General features: G+C 40.1%; 1 protein-coding gene across 3 annotated transcripts in view; it reads left to right on the forward strand.

Moving 5' to 3' along the window:
- PSD3 (pleckstrin and Sec7 domain containing 3) overlaps positions 1 to 19,320 on the forward strand; it is a 189,369-nt gene that overhangs the window by 159,357 nt on the left and 10,692 nt on the right. For all 3 annotated transcript variants that reach the window (XM_042451584.1, XM_042451585.1, XM_042451586.1), the window contains 5 exons: positions 2,264 to 2,457; positions 3,196 to 3,266; positions 14,105 to 14,262; positions 15,173 to 15,317; positions 19,052 to 19,195. In XM_042451584.1, coding sequence (XP_042307518.1) covers positions 2,264 to 2,457; positions 3,196 to 3,266; positions 14,105 to 14,262; positions 15,173 to 15,317; positions 19,052 to 19,195 — 712 coding nt within the window. The remainder of the gene's footprint in view (positions 1 to 2,263; positions 2,458 to 3,195; positions 3,267 to 14,104; positions 14,263 to 15,172; positions 15,318 to 19,051; positions 19,196 to 19,320) is intronic.

Consider the following 19,320-nt stretch of genomic DNA (forward strand, 5'->3'; position numbering starts at 1 on the left):
CTTAATACACAAGTTTAAAGATAGTTAAGCAACATTTTTATTTTTAAGATACAATTAAAAAGCAGTATTAAAAGAAGAGGAGAGGAAGGCTTGGTTGATAGCACTGGCTGTGTCAGTGAGACAGTTTGGTTTAAGGCAATGGTAGGCAACTGCCAGAATTTTCACATAGCTCCCAACTTGTCTGAGCCTTTTTAATTAGGAAAAAATTAACAAAAAATGCCCCCATATCCTCCTGCCAGACAACTTCTGCTTTACCTACTGGTTTGAAACACTGCAAAATGTTGGTTTATGATTTGTCCACCTCTAATTCCTAAAGCTGACTTAATTGCCACTATGAAAGTTTTCTGCACGGTTTGAACAGAGTTCCATTAACTTAGGCCCAGATTGTTAGTGACTTCAGCACAGAGTGAAGCAGGGGGAGACACAGTTTTATCAAAATTACACTCTGTTGTAATAGTGCTGGTATGTTGCAGCATAGGTCACACAAGGAGGGTCCATAGCACAGTGGCTTCCCTGTGGGTACTCTCACTTGCTCCATTTGTACTGTAGGAAACCTTTGGGCTGTATTAGTATAGCATGTGGCTCTGCTTGCCGGAAATAGTCCTTGTTCCCACTTGTTGATGTAGTTCCAGTACTGCTGGAGGAGACTGGACTAAGGAATTGCTGCTGAAACCAGATGGTGCTGGTATTGAGATTTTGTGGAGTATCAATTTGACCAGAAACACTCTCTGTTCAGGCGTCACCAATTCTGTTGTTGAAACAAGAGGGTTTTTTCCCCCTGCAGTTGTTACTTACTGTATTAAAAACAATCAATAAGCCCTTTTCCAATAAAAGAGGCATGATGCATGAAGAGCCACTGTACAGTCATCAAATGCACATGGAGTAGTCTTTAACTGCTTGTCATTTTAGAAGTCATTAGCTGTAGCCTGTACAGTATATTTAAAAAGCTGTAGGGACCTTTAAGGCAACTTTATCCCTTCTATTCTGTCACATGTCTTACCCTCCAGGGAAAGACATCCTCTTAATAACATCATCCACATGGCAATGTGTTTTAGTAGGCACCCCCAACTGTATTATCTCCCACCATTCATTACTATCTACATCTAGTCATTTTCTGGAATGTACCATAAAACTCTGAGCTTGCTTTTAGTGCCTGTGACTAAATTAATTTTGAGTAATCTTTAATATAAAGTTTTACAAGAGTGGGTTTTTTTAAAAAAATAATCCATCTGTATTTATTAATCTACATTTTGTTTTGCTGCTTTGTTCCTTGCCTTAAGATGGGTTAGATGGGTTAGATCTCTAGCAACATAATTGAATGTGCATACAGATCAAAGGAATGAATGCTGTGGAACAAAAGCAACATTTCATCACTAATGCTACATTCCCTTTGTTTTTGGGAACATTGTACAAGATGTTTCATATGCCCAGTGTCCCAGGCTCAGTGCCCAGCATCCCTAGCTTAAAAGGATCTTAGGTATCAGAGCATTTTGTGTTTTTAAAAATCAAGCCGTAGCTCTGTGGATGAAGTCCATCTTTTACTTGCAGCCAAAGGTCCAAGGTTTAATTCCCTGTTAACTCCAGATACAGTTAGGAAAGAGAGACTCCAGTCTGAAACTGTGGAGAGTCACTGCAAATCAGTGCAGACAACACTGAGCAAGGTTCATTAATGTATTGACTTGGTATAAGGGGAGCTTCTTGTATTTATGACTCAGGAATGTAGGTTTTTAACCATGTTTTTCCCCACTTGGAAAAGGAAAGATTATAAAAGTGAAGCAAGGACAGTTCACCCATCAGTGCTTGTTGCTGGGCAAGAAGGAAAGCATAAAACAGGTATAAGAATATGATGTGCAGTAGTGACATTAGGACAGAGGATCACACCGGATATGGATCAACATGTTCATGGCACCAAAAGTGTTTTGCTGGGTGGAAGTGTTACTGTTGATGTCAACAGATTTCAGACTTCATTCACAGGATAATGGTACTAAGGTTACAATTATGATTCATAATCCTAAATATAAATGTGAAACATTCTGCTGAAAACTAGTAAGATTTTTTGCAGGTTTAAAATTATGCTCATGTTGAAATGTCTCAGTTCATTTTGAACCACAAGACCAAAGGGAACATCACTTAATTAAGAGATATGGTTGATAACAAAAATATATTCCTTTTCTTAATCTGATTAGTAAAACAAAGTCTATGATGAGATGTCAAATCAACTTTGGCTTGTACATGGTTTTATTCTCCTTTTAATTTGCCTTAGGGATGATGAAGAGAAGAAAAAATCTCCCTCAGATGGTAGTGATGAGAAGGATAATGGTACCCAATCAAAGACTGCCAATCGCATTGGCAATTCCAGTAATCCTTTCCTAGACATCCCTCATGACCCCAACGCTGCTGTGTACAAAACTGGATTCCTGGCACGTAAAATCCATGCTGATATGGATGGCAAGAAAAGTGAGTGTGTTTCAATGAAAATAGCTTTCCCTCTGAGAAAGGGCTTACTGACAAGGGAAGGAAATAAAAGGAAAGATGCATACATGAGGCTGAACAAGGCTGATTGCTTGCCTTGCCACCACTGGTTCTTGTTGCCCATGGGAATCCAAATAAAAGGTGTTAGTCCACAATCCCAGGGGGCAAGTACAGCCTCTGGATCTTGCAGGTGGAATATAATATGGAGGTTATATACTCATCCTGTATAAAACCAGGATGATCTACAACAGGACTTCTTTCTCTGGTGGAGCCCCTAAGAGGCCTACCCTATGGCTTACAAATTAATGGTGTTTAGGAGTCTATATAAGAATATATTCTTATTCTTTACTTTCATTCAATTTTTATTTCTTTCATTTTCCTGGAGCGGCTGTGAAACACCTGGGAAGTGCATGCAGAGCCTTAAGGGCTCCTTGGAGCGCAGGTTAGGAACCACTGCTTTAGAGTAAACAGCTCCAATTAAAATAGGCCCAGGGAGTGAAAGAATAGCTATGAAAGGAAAAGTAACAGGTAGTCTGCACACTAGACAAGGTATGCCTTGTTATTTCTTTGTGTTCTTTCTCGATATTAAACTGTGTGCCTATCTAAAGGACAGGGGAGGCAAGGAGTACGTATTTGAAAACCAAGTGAACCTGGTCAGCAGAATCCTGATTTGTACAGCAAACATTTTCTTTAACAACTTTTGTTTGTGTGTTCCTTTCTTAGCACCACGAGGGAAGAGAGGTTGGAAAACCTTTTATGCTGTTCTTAAAGGCACTGTGCTTTATTTACAAAAGGTAAGAACCTTCCTGCAAAATTATGCTCTTATTAGGTAAAGAATAAATTCTAGAATTGTTTACATTTTTTTGGAGTTGCTTCAGTAATTGAGCTAATGCATGTGCAATGCACGCAACCCATGTAAGCAGTGATATGACTGGTGAGCCAGTATGGTGCAGTGGTTTGAATCTGAAGACCAGGATTCAAATCCCTGCTTATCCATGGAAACTCACTGGGTGACCTTGGGCAAGTCACATTCTCTCAGCCTCAGAGGAAGGCAAAAGCAAACTCTCTCTGACCAAATCTTGCCAAGAAAACCCTGTGGTAGTTGGAAATGACTTGAAGGCATACAAATCGGAGGACGTATGCCTCTCAGTTGATTTGGGATGCTGCAGGGAAGAGACAAGGAACAGGAGTAGCTTTCACTTCTCCCCATGTTTCAGGGTTTTGTATGAAGCATGAAATGTGGAGGAAGATGGAGACAGTTCCCCCACCTCTTCCTTGGGAAATAAAGAATTAACACATTTTCCCCTGGTATTTCTTATGTGTTTTGGAAACACAGAGAAGCTGTGGGCATTACAGGTCCAGTCACCCATGCTTCCTCATCTGTTGCTTCACTAACACATCCACTCAGATAGTAAGTTCTTCTCTTATGATAATATTACATGGTGACCAGTACCCCGCTGTGGAACTGGCTTATAGGACTGTTTGATGACAAGTATTCTTCAGTGTAATGTTGACTGCCTCAACTTCTATTCCTTAACAACAACATCTTGCAGCCACTTATTCAAGCTTTATCATCCCATCTTATCAAGTCAGATTGCAGGCTAGTACACATTCACTTTGGAGTGAATCTAAATGAAATGTGTCGGAATTATATCAGAGTCTCCATGCCTAGGACGGCATTGTATGTATTAGACAGCTTTGCTAAAATTTTCTGAAAGACTATGTCCTATTTTGTTAACAGAACAGTTATCTGCTCATAAGTATAGGTCTACCTCAGTTAATGAATTAGATATGTTCCTCATCATTAGTTCTTTAACAGGAAAGAACAGGTATAGGTTCCTGCACCCCCCCCCCCAAAGATTAATTTTCAACATTTTTCAGCAAACCTTTTAACCAAAACTAGCAATATGTACATGTGAAATGAAACAACCAGGTCAGGTCAACCTCACATAAGTACACAGGAACATTTTGAACCTTTTAGAGACCACTTGAAAGCTTCTTACAAAATGCACGCAAGGATCTTTTTTTCTTTTCTTTCACCAGCCTCCAGTTTTCTTATCGTTTTCATTTTGGTAACCACTTCCAAATCTGTGCTTTTTTAATATGCCAGGTGAGCCAGGCTTATCTGCTTCCTCGCCTCTTATAGGCAGGCACACACAGCTACAATAGGATTGACTAGAGTAGAATCCCATTATCTCCCAACTCAAGCTCTGTTGCATTGTTTACTGCAGATAGACTGCTACAACTCAACACCAAAAGTCAGTCCTTTTTCAGCATCCTCCTAAGGCTGATGCTGCTAAGAAACTTCCCAATAGATGGAGGATATGGAAGAAAAGTTGGGCTGAGTGGGCCTAAAAAGAATTTGTGAAAAGGCACTTCTTTGTCAGAGGCTTTGTTAACTGACCCGTGCCTTAATTTATATACTCTAAATTGACTTGTCCTATGTTACCTGTAGGGAGCACAATCCTAACTGTGATAACCATAAAAACTGCCAGGCAAACATATCCAGTTCTATTTCCAAAGCATACTTACACAACCTACTTAATTTGCCAGTAATTTCTCATTGCAAGAAAATCCGAGGTGTTGTAGTTCTGTTAGAGGTCTTAGAGATTAAGTTTCTGTCTGTCTCTCACATGTACACCTTACCTCACCAAACTGCAGTTCCCAGTTGGAGGAAATCATGACATTTAAGCTGTTATAAAAGTTTTTCAGGTGTATTTTTCAATGTGTGTCTAAGTTCTGCGTACTCAGCTAAGTTCATGATACTCATGCTAACCTAATATTAGAATAATTCTAGTCATTGAAATAGACACTGTGAGTAATGTTAGCAAATGCCAAATTGTTTCACTTTTTGAAGTAAATTTATACAGACTGATTGAGAGATTGCAGGCTATGGGAAACATTTTCTCCATTTTATATACTAATCCTTGCCTTGCTTACAATTAAAAATGACCAGATGGCATTCTTTCGTCTTTGTTTAACTTTTTATCCCAATCTTCACAGAAATTACATTCCATTTTAAGAGACAGAGAGCTGTGCTACTTTTTTGATGTATGTGTTAGCTAATCCCAGATACAGCTATTACAAAAACTGTATTTCAAGTACTGCAGTGAAAAATGGGAGATTTTAGCTGACATGGCAATTGCAGGATTAAATTTTTAACATCTTTAAGAACATGAATGAAGGACGTGCGGCATAGACACATCACCCAGGGTTTCAGAGGTTGCCACTCTTTTTATCTCCTTTTTTAAAAAAATGATTTAGAACTGTTGAGCAAATTATTCACTTAAAAAAAATGCTGGTCAATCTTAGAATCGTAGAATGATAGAATTGGGAAGGATCATAAGGACCATTTAGTCCAAATCCCTTGTTGTTGTTGTTGTTGTTGTTGTGTGCCTTCCAGTCATTTCCAACTTGGCGACCCTAAGGCGAACCTGTCGTGGTGTTTTCCTGGCAACTTTTTTCCGATAGGGTTTGCCATTCCCATCCTCTGAGGCTGAGAGTGTGATTTGCCCAAGGTCACCCAATGGATTTACATGGCTGAGTGGGATTCGAACCCTGGCCACAACAGTCAAACCACTACACCATGCTGGCCATGGAAAATGGTCCAAGAGGAAGAATATTCTGAAGCAGTATTGCTTTCTGTTTTCAAACAATAGGAAGGCTAGAGGAAGCAGCTGTTCTTCAGGTTGGGATATTGCTTTGGTGGTCCTGGCAATATGTAAAGCAGCAGCTTAGGAATGGAGGGCTGGAGTTGAGAGTAAGGTCTCAGATAAGATGTTTGTGTTTAAGTCCTTACCTGCAAAGAGCTTCCAGTGAGGAAAAACTGGTTTTCTGGTGTATCACTTTCCTAGGTCTCGTCTTGAAACTAATTGTGTCAGTTCATGTTCTTGTGCAAGAATCCCCAGATGCTCTTGCCAATTCACTAATGGCAAGGGCATTTTTAGGATTAGGTGAGTGCAGCTTCAAGTAGAGTCCCTGCATTTCTTTTGAATCCAGAAAAATGTGTGGGATCCTCCCTTGCACTCATGTTGCACTTGTATTCCCTTGCACTCCATGTTGATGGTCCTGTGGCCTTCATGTCTCTCCAGCATCAGTGTGCTGTTCAGAGAAATCCCTTCATTTGTACATGGAATGTCTCTTATTGGCACAATGAGCTTTGAAGAAAGGCAATCATAAAGCAGTAAGCAATGTTCTGAGTGCCTCAAAAGCTGTTTGTAGCATGGAGAATTCCATGTTGAGCCAGCATGGTGTAGTGGTTTGAGTGTTGGACTAGGACTCTACTCCATGGAAACCCACTGGTAATCACACTCTTTCAACCTCAAGGAAGTCAGTGGCAAACCTCCTCTAAACAAATCTTGCCCAGGAGACTCTATGATGGGTTGCCCTTAGAGCCGCCATAACTCAGAAATGACATGAAGGCACAAATCAACAACAGCAGGATTCCACATCCTGCTCCCTGCCTGCAAGCTGTGGAGGATGGCTTGGGCTCCACCGCTGTATCTGCAGTGTGCCTCCACTTGCCTGTAATTTTAGAGAAAGGGACTTTTATGTAGGGATACAGTTATGGTGAAAGTCCATTCGCCAAGGCTGGCCAAAACTTTGTAAAAATTTGCTGTTGACATGCACCAACATCCTTCTTGATTCTCATTAGACTGGAACAATTAGTGACAATCCATAGCCTTTAAATATATTGTTGAAAACATCAAAGATGTGGTCCTGTAGATCTTGTTGGTCTGCAGTTCCTGTCACCCTTCACCATTGGTTATGATGGCTAAGGGTGATGGAATTTGTAGTCCAACCACATCTAATGAGCAGACATTCCACACCTTTGCTCTAGGCTGTTTTGGGGCAATGCTGCTGTTAGGACACCGGCACAGCATAGGATCCTCCTACAAGCACCAGGAAATCTGATGTTACCTGTGGTGTAGTGGCTTTCCAGTTACAAGGGTAATGTGCAATGGGCCCTAAGAGAGGAAGAATCTGCTTTCATAAAAGTAGCAAAAGCATCTTCTTGTATAAACTTGATTTGAAGTAAAAAAAAATATGATAGAAAACCTTTACCTAGCAAACCTATCCAGCTACACTGGCTCAGTCAACTCATTGCTGGATAGTTCTCCTTTCCCGTCATGTTTTTATTTAAATTATTTGAGTTATATCTGCTCCTCTACACACAGAGATCAAGATCCCATTAATTGTGCTAACCACCAGCGCATGTGCTGAATCTGAGATAGCCAGTGTTCTGAAAGAGAGAATCTGGTTATTTAATTAAAAAGTAGGAGGAGGAGGAGGAGGCAGCCAAAACTGGAAGGAAAAAAGATACTACATGTAGAACAAACAAGTAAAGTCACAGCCTGCAAATGCCATGTTTAATGCCACAGGGTTTGTTTTTAAATGCAATTTCAAGGTGGGATAATTGAAAATAAGGGGAGGTAGGCCGTGAAATGGGACAAAGATTATATTTGGGAAGGAATGTGTGAAGCAGAGGCTTAAAGGGCATCAAGCGTTCTTTAAAATGAGCCTGAAGTCAAGTGGTTTGGAACAGATGAATCCACCAGTGAACCCTGGACATGAAACAAGTCTCTGCATGAGTCTGGAAACAGGGAGCTCTGTGGGGTGGGTAGGGTTCCTAAATAATTTTAAGTGTAGGGTCACCCCATAAAATTATTTATTTACTTACTTACTTATTTCAATTATATCCCACCTTTCTCCCCAGAGGGGCCCAAGGCAGCTCACAGATAAACCTATAAAATTATTATAAAATTCAAACAATTAAAACATCTATGTATAAAATCACATAAAATATATACAATAAAATATAAAAACACATAAAATATAGTTAAGTTAAAATCAGACTAAATTCAAACCAGAATTGGAAGTATATATGTGACACCATAGTTAGGGAGGGAAGGATTCTATGTTTACACAGGAGAAGCAGTTACGTAGGTTGGGGTCTGTCAGTTTCATTATTAAGCCATTAAATAACTAAGGCTGCTGCAGCACTGCTAAATGAATGCAGTTTGACATCACTTTAAGTGTCATGGCTCAATGCTATGGAATTCTGGGATATATAGTTTAGTGAGCTATTTACCATCTTTGTCAGAGAGAAGTGCCACAAGAAAGTGCCCAGGATTCCATAGGATGGAACCATGACAGTTAAAGCAGTGTAAAACCACATGAATTTTGCAGCGTGGCAGCAGCCTAGGTCTCATTATTCGGTATTTGTTCCATAGTTAAGATTCTTAAGATAAATGATGCCCCACACATCATCTACAGTTTGAGATGGCTATCAATTAGTAGTCCCCTTATTTCTGTTGTAAAATGAATAGAAATAGAATAAAATCTTTATTACGGCCATAGACCAGCGTAATTGTAAAATGAGATTCTTGTTTAGGAAAAAAAAAATACCAAGAGTCATTGGTACTTAAAGCTATCAAGCTGGACCGACATGTGGTGGGTTCTCAGTTGGGTTTGTATCCTTATACCCACGTAAGGGTGTAAGCAAAACTTACCAAACTTGTGTTCACAAAAGGAGGTGTACAAAAAACAAAACTTCAGTGGACTGCTGAGGTCAAAATAAGGAGCAAATTGAGATTATTTGGGGGGAAAGTGTAAGCAATTGATAACGTTAACTTGTTGATTAAGATTGCAATTCCACCTCTATTGATCTCTTGCCATTTAAATACTGCCTTCCATTTAGAATTGTTAGGAAGTACATTTAGTGGAAGCATTGTTTTTGTTTATCTACCACCACTACCCTGATATGTGGCCTGACTCCTTATGACTTTATTCATAAGGAAATGAGGTTTGGAGCTATTTCGCTATCTCTCTAGTTACAACACCCTCCCCCTCACACACACACCTAACAATTTATATTTTAATAACATCCTTAGGTGTCTTAATTAGGAAAAAGCACACTGTATACTTGGAAGTCAAGTCCAGCGTAGGGTCCCTGCTCGTGTTGACAACTTCTCCCTTGACAAATGTGTATTGTTTCATTTTTCACTTCTTGATACAGGAGGGGAGGTGATAAAAAGGGACAATAATTCCTGAATAAATGGGCACAAGGCAAGCAGAGAAGCTCAGCAGCAATCCATATAATTAACTGCTTAAATTGGCCTGCACAACATTACATAACATCAGAAAGCAAGGAAGTGCCTGTCATGTTTTCCGCCTCCTGGACATTTCTGGGCTCAGGTTCACTTTCTGTTTTCTGAGATGTAACCAAATGGGAGAGCGAACAAAAGAGGAAGACTGCCATAATATCTTGCTCCATGCACCTGTGGAGGTGATGCCTTTAAGGGAAAAATGATTATAATGGAATGATGCATGTTTTCTTGGGCTGCTATTCAGGAAATGATTTCTTAGAGTAGCGATGACTAGTTTTTATATTCTCAGGGACCCATTTCTTTTCTGGATAGTGGAAACCACATGCCCAGTATGCCATAGCCCTTTGTAAGAAATGAGGTTACATAAAGAAAATTGGTGGTTTCTAAATGGGTAAAGCTCTGCTTATTTCCTTTTACACAAAAATTAAAATAATTCAAAAGTTTTTTCTCAGTTGTACCATAAGATTACAAAAGTTTTTGTCCTCTTTTCAATAACTTTGCATTTGAGGATTTCATTGCTTTTTTTAATTTTTAAAAAAGGTTGTATGTAGAAAACAATGCGTTCTGTAAAAACATTTTCACACAAAGGCCCCAAATGTGAATACAGTAATCATTGAAAAATGCACAAAATCTCTTGTAACATGTCAAGACACTCTTGCTCATCAAGGATGAGAAAATTTACAAATATTCCTTGCATTGGAGCCCTGGTGGCGCAGTGGTTAGATGCCTGTACTGCAGCCACTCACTCAAAACCATAAGGTTGCAAGTTCAAGACCAGCAAAGGGGCTCAAGCTTGACTCAGGCTTGCATCCTTCCGAGGTCGCTAAAATCAGTACCCAGATTGTTGGGGGCAAATTAGCTTACAGTTGTAAACCGCTTAGACACTGCTTAGGCGGTATGAAGCGGTATAGAAATGAAGTTTGTTTGTTTGTTGTTTTGCATCCCTCTTGTGCTTTCCAACAGTTGTAAAGCACGTGCAGTACTCACATAGGGAATGGGGCACAAGGCACAACATCACAAAGAGAAATGTGACATTAAAGCTCCACAATTATTGGCACTAATCACAATTTAGAATTGTGCCAAAGACTCTGCGGGTGGCTCCAGGGAAGCCCCTGATCTTGGGGAACGAGAGAGTAACTCTTAACCTTGACCAAGGAAACTCCAGCTTCCAAACCCACTGGTACTGTTGCATAGGCAGAAGGACTTCACACATATTCTTTGTCTGATACCTGTTTTGCTTCTTTTGTTCTTCCTTTTTATTTTGTGCTGACACCAAAAACTCTTCTCTCCAGTCTACTTTTAAGTACAAATTAGATGCATTTCATACAAAGGCTTGCAATATTAGTCTAGTAGAAGCAGGACCAATAAAAAAGATGCCAGATCTATGCTTACTTATAAGTGATGGGTGCTCAATTACAAAGAATATAGGGGGACAGAGTGCCTGTGCCATTAGTAGGTTTTGGAGAAGAGTGGATTTCAACAAGTGGCATTTCCTCTGTACAGTTGAGTGAAGCTATGCCTGTTGCAGTGTCCTTTTGGGAAGAAATGTTAAACATCAAGGAATTTAATTGTCTTTCATTGCCTTAACTGTGTATCTGGCATGCTACCAGGGCCATAGCCATGAGGTGTATGTGTGTATTGGCCATTGGATGAACTGACCATTTATCTCACTAGCTGTACATGCCCTGCATGTTGTTGTTGTGTGCCTTCAAGTAATTTCCTACTTACAGCAATCCTAAGGTAAACCTATTATGGGGTTTTCTTGGCAAGATCTATTCAAAGGGGGTTTGCAGTTGTGTTTCCCAGAGGCTGAGAGAGTGTGACTTGGCCAAGGTTACCCAGTGAGTTTCATGGCCTAGTAGGGAATCAAACCCTAGTCTCCAGAGTTGTAGCCCAACACTCAAACCACAATGCCACCCTGACTGTGCACATAGCTATTCCCTGCTGAAGGATATGTAACTCATTTAATATTGTATTTACGTGTCTCAAACCTCACCTACGTTTGCACGTAACTATGCTGGCCATTCATATTCACCACCTTAGTTTAGGATTTCTTGCTATAGGCCTGCTTGCCACTCTACTGCTAATAGGCATCTTGTTGTCATCCAGTCCTGAGCTCGCTTACTTGCTTTTATAGCGTTATTTCAATCTTATTCAAAGCATTTCTCTGACTTGCTTTGACTTTTGATTTGCCATTCTACGTAACATACATACCCAATTAGTCAAAACCATCTCCCAGACATGAGGGGATCTTTGATAATTTACCTAGCTTGAGATTTTGTCCGTGGGCTATTCTCCAGTGAATTTGCCATGAGTCACTACTGTGCTGAAATTGATTTAATGAACAGTTGGCCTGTAAAGTCTGTGCTGAAGAAGTTGGTCAAATAGTATAGGCCCTACTGGAAGCTGTTTTTTGTTTAGTTGTGTTACTTTTTACAGGCTGTAAGTTGTTTAGTGTTGTTTGGCCCATTTTCCATGCCTGTTCCCCTGTGTGTTTTGCTTATTCCCAGTGCTCTCAGTAATAATTTTTTTCTTAATGTTATTAAAATGTTACACAAATAATATAACAACCACAAAATGTTGTATTTCTTGGTAACATGAGCCAGAATTATATTTGCCGAAAAATTGAAAGCTAAAACTGCCCCATGCGAAGATTAGCTCTTTAAATTATATACAGTGATGGAATTAGATAAATTTACTCAGTATTTAAAAAACGAATCAACTGATAAGCTACATAAAGAATGGAAGCCAGTACTAAAATTTCTAGAAAGGATGTGGGGTCCATTAACAGTAATAGGTTTTTGGGATTAATTAGAGGAGAAATTAATTAGAGAGGAAAGGATAATGAGATAGTTTAGTGACATACAGAAAAATATAGTTGGGGGGAAGTTATGAGGTAGGAGTATCATAGTTTGGATTATATTGGGAAGTCATGTCTCATGTAAAGAACAACTGGTGAAGGCAAGGGAGAAAGTCTATGAGAGATAGAAATAGGGATGTGGGAAGTGTCTGCAGGTTAGGGAAAGTTGTAGAAGGTGAAGACTATCTTGGATTGATTGAGAAGAGGAAGGATAGAATGAATGAAAGTATAGGGAGTAGAGAGAAGGATGTAGTAGTTAGAAGAAGATACAGAGAAGGTAAATGGAAGGGAAAGGAAATAGGGAATGGAAGAATGATGAAGGATAGTTAAGGACACATGAGTTTCAGAGGAAGGATTTTCTTTGTTTGACTAGGAATGATATTGTGGAAGCTGTTAGTGATTGATAGCAGTAAATATAATCACCTTAAGGATGAAGATGGGGGCTAGGTATGTAAGAATAAGAATGACCTATTTTTTTAAAGTTGTTTTTCGATTATTAAAGTATTTTATCTTGTTTGTTAGTATTTTGTTGATGTTTTATATGTTGATTTGTTTGTTCTTGTATTATACTTTGCATATATATAGTGAGCCCTTGCTATCTTGTGGGCTTTGGTTGCAGGAACCCCTGTGGATAACAAAATCCGTGAATGCTCAAGTCCCATTAAATACAATGGGGTAGTTAAATGGTATCCCTTCTATAAAATGGCCCAATCAAGGTTTGCTTTTTGGAATGTATATTTTAATATTTGCAAACTGTTGATGCTTGAATCCATGGATAAAAAGTCCGTGGATACAGAGGCCTGACTGTATATCAACCACATCCCCATGAATAATGTACTTTGAAAATATCTACTAGGAAGAGCATCCACACTGGTTCTGCGGATGGAGAATCTCAGCAAATAAGGAAATGCTAAATATTTTCCTATTCAGTTGTCTTCTGCTATGTAAATATGGGATCTTCTAATATTTAATCGGGAAAAATAGCATGTCAGATTTAACAGATACAAACTGGGGATGCTTTATACACATCTCATTGAACACGTTAGATCATACTTTTCAGTAGATGTGTATGGGACTGAACTGTAAGTCCTTGAGAAACAAGTGCAAAATTCTACTCTGTTAGGCTACTGTACAGATCCATTCTTCATTTCTTTCTTTTTATTTAGTAGGGAATGAAACTTCATTGGGAACATCACAAGTCATTCTAGGAGCTAGCAGATTCATATTGTGACTTCTCTAGTTAAACAGTCTTATGTAGACATATTAATCTATTCACAAACATGTCCCACTGAGTTTATTTGAACTTATACCCAGGTAGGAGTATATAAGTTTGCAGTCTGAGGTTTCTAAGGCGTTTCTTGTGCTATTAAGCTGGCTAAACAAAAATCAGGATCTTTTTGCAATACAGTCTTGAACAGATTTACCTGAAAGTTATGTTCTTTTGAATACAGGACTTTGCAGCTTTATAGTTTCAGTTGTGCATGAAATAAGCCCTATAATATGGCAGAACATCTGAATAAGGATTGCAGCTGCACACACTTCCATTTGTGACACTTTGGATAGCTCTTTACAAAAATGTTCTGTGTATTACTTTCTTCGCAATTTAGTCAGGCTTTTTTTTTAATCCACTAAACAATAATTTGTACTCTCTTGATTTCTACAGGATGAATACAAACCAGACAAGGCACTGTCAGAGGAAGATCTTAAAAATGCAGTCAGTGTGCACCATTCATTAGCATCGAAGGCAACAGACTATGAGAAGAAGCCAAATGTCCTTAAGCTCAAGACGGCTGACTGGAGAGTGCTGCTTTTCCAAGCTCAGTATGTTCCACTTTGGTTTCTTTTTGAGCATGAGTCAAATAAAATATACTTGTGACTGGTGACCTCATGACTCTTCTTGCAGGGACTTTATTTTGTTTGCTATTTCTTTTCACAGTTTTCTTTTTAACCTTGGAATAGCAATTACACAAAACAACAATACCACAGGCTCCATAAACAAATGTTATAATAATTCCTTGACCACATTGGAGCCATCTACTAGCTTAATCATGTGACCTGTGAAAGGTTGCTTAGTGCAGTTGCCACAGGTTTTTTTCCCCATTCTTTGTTGGACTTTATGGGCTACATGTAGGCCTGATAGAATGCAATGCTATGTTAGATGGCAGGCAGGCAGAAAAGAAAACCTCTTTATGAAATCTGAGAAAAATGAAATATACAATTTTAAAAATAGGCACAAGGGTAGCCCCATGTAGAGCACATTGCAGAAGTCAAGTTCTGAGATTGCCAGCGCGTGTACCACAGTTTCTAGGTCCCCCGGTTCCAAGAAAGGATGCAGCAATAAGAATACTTGAGGGCACTGAGGCACTGCAGCTCATCACCTTCCATGGCTCTGGCCCTGCCGGTGTTCATGTTGTGACAGTGTTTCACATTTAACAATAAAGTACCCTTATTACAAAAAAGAACTATTTAAATGAATAATTATCTAAGATAATTAATGCCCAACTATGAGGAGATGCTTCTGGGATTAATCCAAGCTCTAACAAAGGATAAAGAAGAAATATGAACAGGTAGACTCTTCCAAGCGGTGCTGCTAGTGCCCATATTGAGATACTGGAGTAGAAAATGGGACCCCAGGTGGTAGTTCCTATTTTGTCACAGCAGATATTGAATTCAAAGCAAAAGAGACATGTCTGAGTCCAGACACCCTAACTGATATATCTTTCTTACACAGGAGCCCAGAAGAAATGGAATTGTGGATAAATAAGATCAATTCTGTGGCAGCTGTTTTTTCTGCTCCACCATTTCCTGCTGCTATTGGATCCCAGAAGAAATTTAGCCGCCCTCTGTTACCTGCTTCTACAACCAAATTATCTCAGGTAATGAATACACAACCCTGTTTTCACGTACATATCTAAACCTCATTGCAAACACTAGCCATGTAAAGTTCTCTCCTAAGAATGAACTACAGAAGAGGTAAGTACTCAGATATGAGGAGGTGGACTTGTAAGTGTGAATCATCTGCTCAAAGAACCGTGTTATATTTTGAGGATCAGTTTAGGTCCATGTGGATCGGGATCAATCAGAGAAATGGACAACTACATCAGATCCTCTTCCCCATCACTTAAAGTTCATCTTTCTTTCTCCAGTAAAAACAAAACACCTTATCACTATGAGGGAAAGGGGAATATTTAGCACAAGAAAAAAAATATTTTTTGGACTACAGCCCCCACAGTCCCTACTCAGCATGACTATTGGCAGGAGGATTCTGAGAGTTATAGTCCACAAGTACTGTAGCTTTCTCAAAGTCTCACCAGAAGGGATCTTTGGTTTCTCTGAAGGTGATCAGATAGGTTTGGCTCCATTAATTCCACAACCTGAAGTGATGTTTTGAGCACCCTTGAGGTGGATAAAATATGAATCATAACAAATAAAATGTTACTGCATGATGGATAAGATATTTTTGGAATTATTGTATATGCTCATGTACAGTGTGCCCATGTTATACACAGGTGGGCCATACATGGCTTCCAACATACATTGGATGCTTGCACCAGAAGAAGCCTCGGCAAGCCCCAGAAGAAGTAATGAGGGGTATGCCCATGGTGCGCACCCCATGGTGTGACATGAGCACGAGCCCCGTTACTTCTAATGGGGCTCCAGCATACACGTTTTTTTCTTTACGTGGGGGGGGGGGTGGGGCGGAACAGATCCCCAAGCAAAGAAAGGGGGCATTAGGAACTTTAGTCAAAAAATTGACGCAAAAATATGAGTCAGCTTATCCACAGTTCAATTTAAGCACTGCACTTTAACTCTCATTTTAAAAAAGGATCCATCCTCTGTTGAAAGGCAAGAGTGTAATATGTCCTGGAAGCACTCTCCACACCCAACCATCCATCCATCCTTTAGTGTGAACACAAACTGTTGTGCCTGTTGGAATTTTGTAAGTTCTTTGCCATGGTTTTCCTTTGCTTCATCCTTTAGATTCTTTGTTGCATGCCCCTAAGCTTTACCTTCGACTTATGTGGGTCATCTCAACATACATAATTTTGGCCCCAAAACCCGCCCTCAACTTATCCATGAGGTCGACTTACAGTCCAGTATATACAGTATGTAAAGCAAGAAAGGCACTGAATCCCACTTCTTCAGTACCCTTATAGGTGAGCTCATGACCAGCTAGGGCTGTGCTAGAGGACAAATTTTGTCCCATTGGGATGGCAAATTCCTTACATAGGAAGAACTAAGGGATGAGTTTGGAAATACTGTTTGTATTTCCATACTGAGGAGAAACTTCTTCCTTGCCCAGTGACCCCAGGTATTGAGGATCAAACCTTTATGTGGTGGTGTCAACCTGGAATAATTCCACAGTGCAGATGTAGCATTATGGGCTGCTCCTCTCTCACACCATCCCCATCCCTCCTTACTTCTCATGAGCTGAGTTTGTAATCTTAGGGCCTGAACAGACAGGCCAAAATAAAGCTGCTTCAGGACACTTTGGAGGTATGCTGTTTAAAAGATGCATGCATCCTAAGAGGCCGGACACTGCACCAAATCCATGCTCCAGTCCTAAGGACTGGAACGGAGCTTTGGTGCAACTTCTGGCTTGTTAAGATGCGTGTGTCATTTAAACAGCAAACCTCCAAAGTGACCTGAAGCAGCTTTATTTTGGCCTGTCTGTTTGGGCCCTCAATTTGCCATGTAATAATCCTCAAATTATTTTATCAAAACAATTGTTTTATTTGTCGCAATACACAAGCTTGGGTACAGCTGTATTTTAGTAAACCTATTAGTAACATTTAGTAAATCGATAAGAAAAATATGATTTGCACATTAGTAGAAAGACAAGACAGGGACTGAAAGAGCATGAGCTGTTTTTAGCCAAAAGGCAGGGAGGAAAATGTGTTATGTTTTCAAAAGAGATAAATCCAGGGACAAGCTGAGAACTGTCTGCTTTTATCTGTCAGCTAGGGAACTTGCCAGTAGGCTCCTACTGATACTGCAGAGTAAGAAATGTGAACTGTCAACTCTGTCTGGTTGCTGTTTTAGAAGCTGTGGCCTTGAATCATGATGTGACGACTCATAGGACCTTGCAGGCTTTGTTTCTCTTCCCAGATAAGACCCAGAATACCTGCCATTTTTGAAAACAGTAAGACTAACAAGAGCGGGGTGATCTGGATTGGGATTTTGTCCTGTGGAGAGGGTAAACTCTAACACACACACACCATATCCCTTATTCTTTGGGGGGAAATATTGGCTAAGGGGCAATATACTGTACTGTGGGGGAAATGGTATGTGAGGAAAAGTGAAACTATGGCGCGTTACAGACGCGCCAAAGGGGTGTATTAGGGTTAGGAAAGGGCGTAGTAGGGTTGAGAAGGGGCATGACTTCTGGACACCCCTCAACCCTAGTACGGACCGAGTCCATACAAAATGGCGGCGTCCATCCACACGGGGGGCGCCATCTTGATGTAGCGGATGCATTGCGTCCACATGTCGCACAATGCAAATGACGCTGCGAGTGCGCCATTGGAGCCTCGTGGTGTCATAATCACGCTGCAAAGAGAAGCCCAATTTTGGGGCTTCTTTTTGCAGCGCAGAGGAGCCGCGCAGTTTGTACGCTGGGGCTCCTCCGCGCTGCAAATGGCGGCGGCGGCAGACTGCCCGTTTTGGGCGGTCTGTAACGCGCCTATGCAATGGAGTTGAATCAGGATACTCATTTTTATTTTGAAGATGAAGATGATGCAGAAGGACAGAAGAAGCAGCTGCAGCTATAGATGATAACGTGGCAAAGTAGCTTGCTCTAAATGTCAGATTTTAATGTTGTGATTAGTTACCAGTTTGGAATTGCCCCAGGCCCTGAGGTTTCTGGACTAAAACCTGAGACCTAGGGATGGCAGCTGATGATTTTATGAAGTGATCTGCATATATATCAACTGCAGTTGCGCACAACATCTCCTTCAAACATGCACGCGCGCGCGCACACACACACACACACACACACACACACACACAGAGAGAGAGAGAAACCATATTGTCCTGTTAGGAGATTAAGAAAGAAATGTTAAAGGGGTTGTTCTCAGATCAAGGTGAAATGAGGGGATGATTTCTTCTCATGTACATAAGAAGATGGGATAAAGCTCAATAACCTACTTGTTTCTGACCAGTAGGTGAATGCAAAGTAGAGCAGAGGTGCCACAGTAACTGGACAGAAGAGAGAGTCTTTTCAGGTTGCAGAAACAAATCAATTAAGTCTTGCAAATTGTAGCAAGCTGCAATATTACTACGGAGATGTTCACATAACCCTTTCCTTTTGCCTAGAAGGAGGTCCACCCAAACTTCTACTCGGAGATATCAATGAAAATGGGAGACTTTGGGCCAGGCTCTGAGATCTGGGAGCCCCAGTTGTGATTCATTTTGGATATGACAAAATCCCAGTCCCTCATATTCCAGAAAGATGTGAAAACTCATACTGCTTTCCTCACATTGTGTGTAATCTTCTTCCTTTCCAAAGTTTGCTGTTACTGGACCCAAGTGAAGACTTTTTCAGGAGTAGATCAGATGCAGAATCTTACTTTCAATCAAAACCAAGCATATATACTTTTTTTCTCTGCAGGATGATCAGCTAAAATCCCATGAAAGCAAGCTGAAGCAAATCTCCACTGAACTAGCTGAGCATCGCTCCTATCCACCAGATAAGAAACTTAAAGGCAAGGAAGTGGAAGACTACAAACTCAAAGATCATTATCTGGAATTTGAGGTATGTTGAGTACCCTTTCAAAGAGACAGTAGAAATTAGAAGGAAACCAAGTGAATGAGTGATGTAATGGCATTTTAAATAACTGTTTCAAAGCACATTTTGTGTGGGCATTGACTAGATTTAAA

This window comes from Sceloporus undulatus, chromosome 2, assembly GCF_019175285.1.
Source record: "Sceloporus undulatus isolate JIND9_A2432 ecotype Alabama chromosome 2, SceUnd_v1.1, whole genome shotgun sequence".
NCBI lineage: Eukaryota > Metazoa > Chordata > Lepidosauria > Squamata > Phrynosomatidae > Sceloporus > Sceloporus undulatus.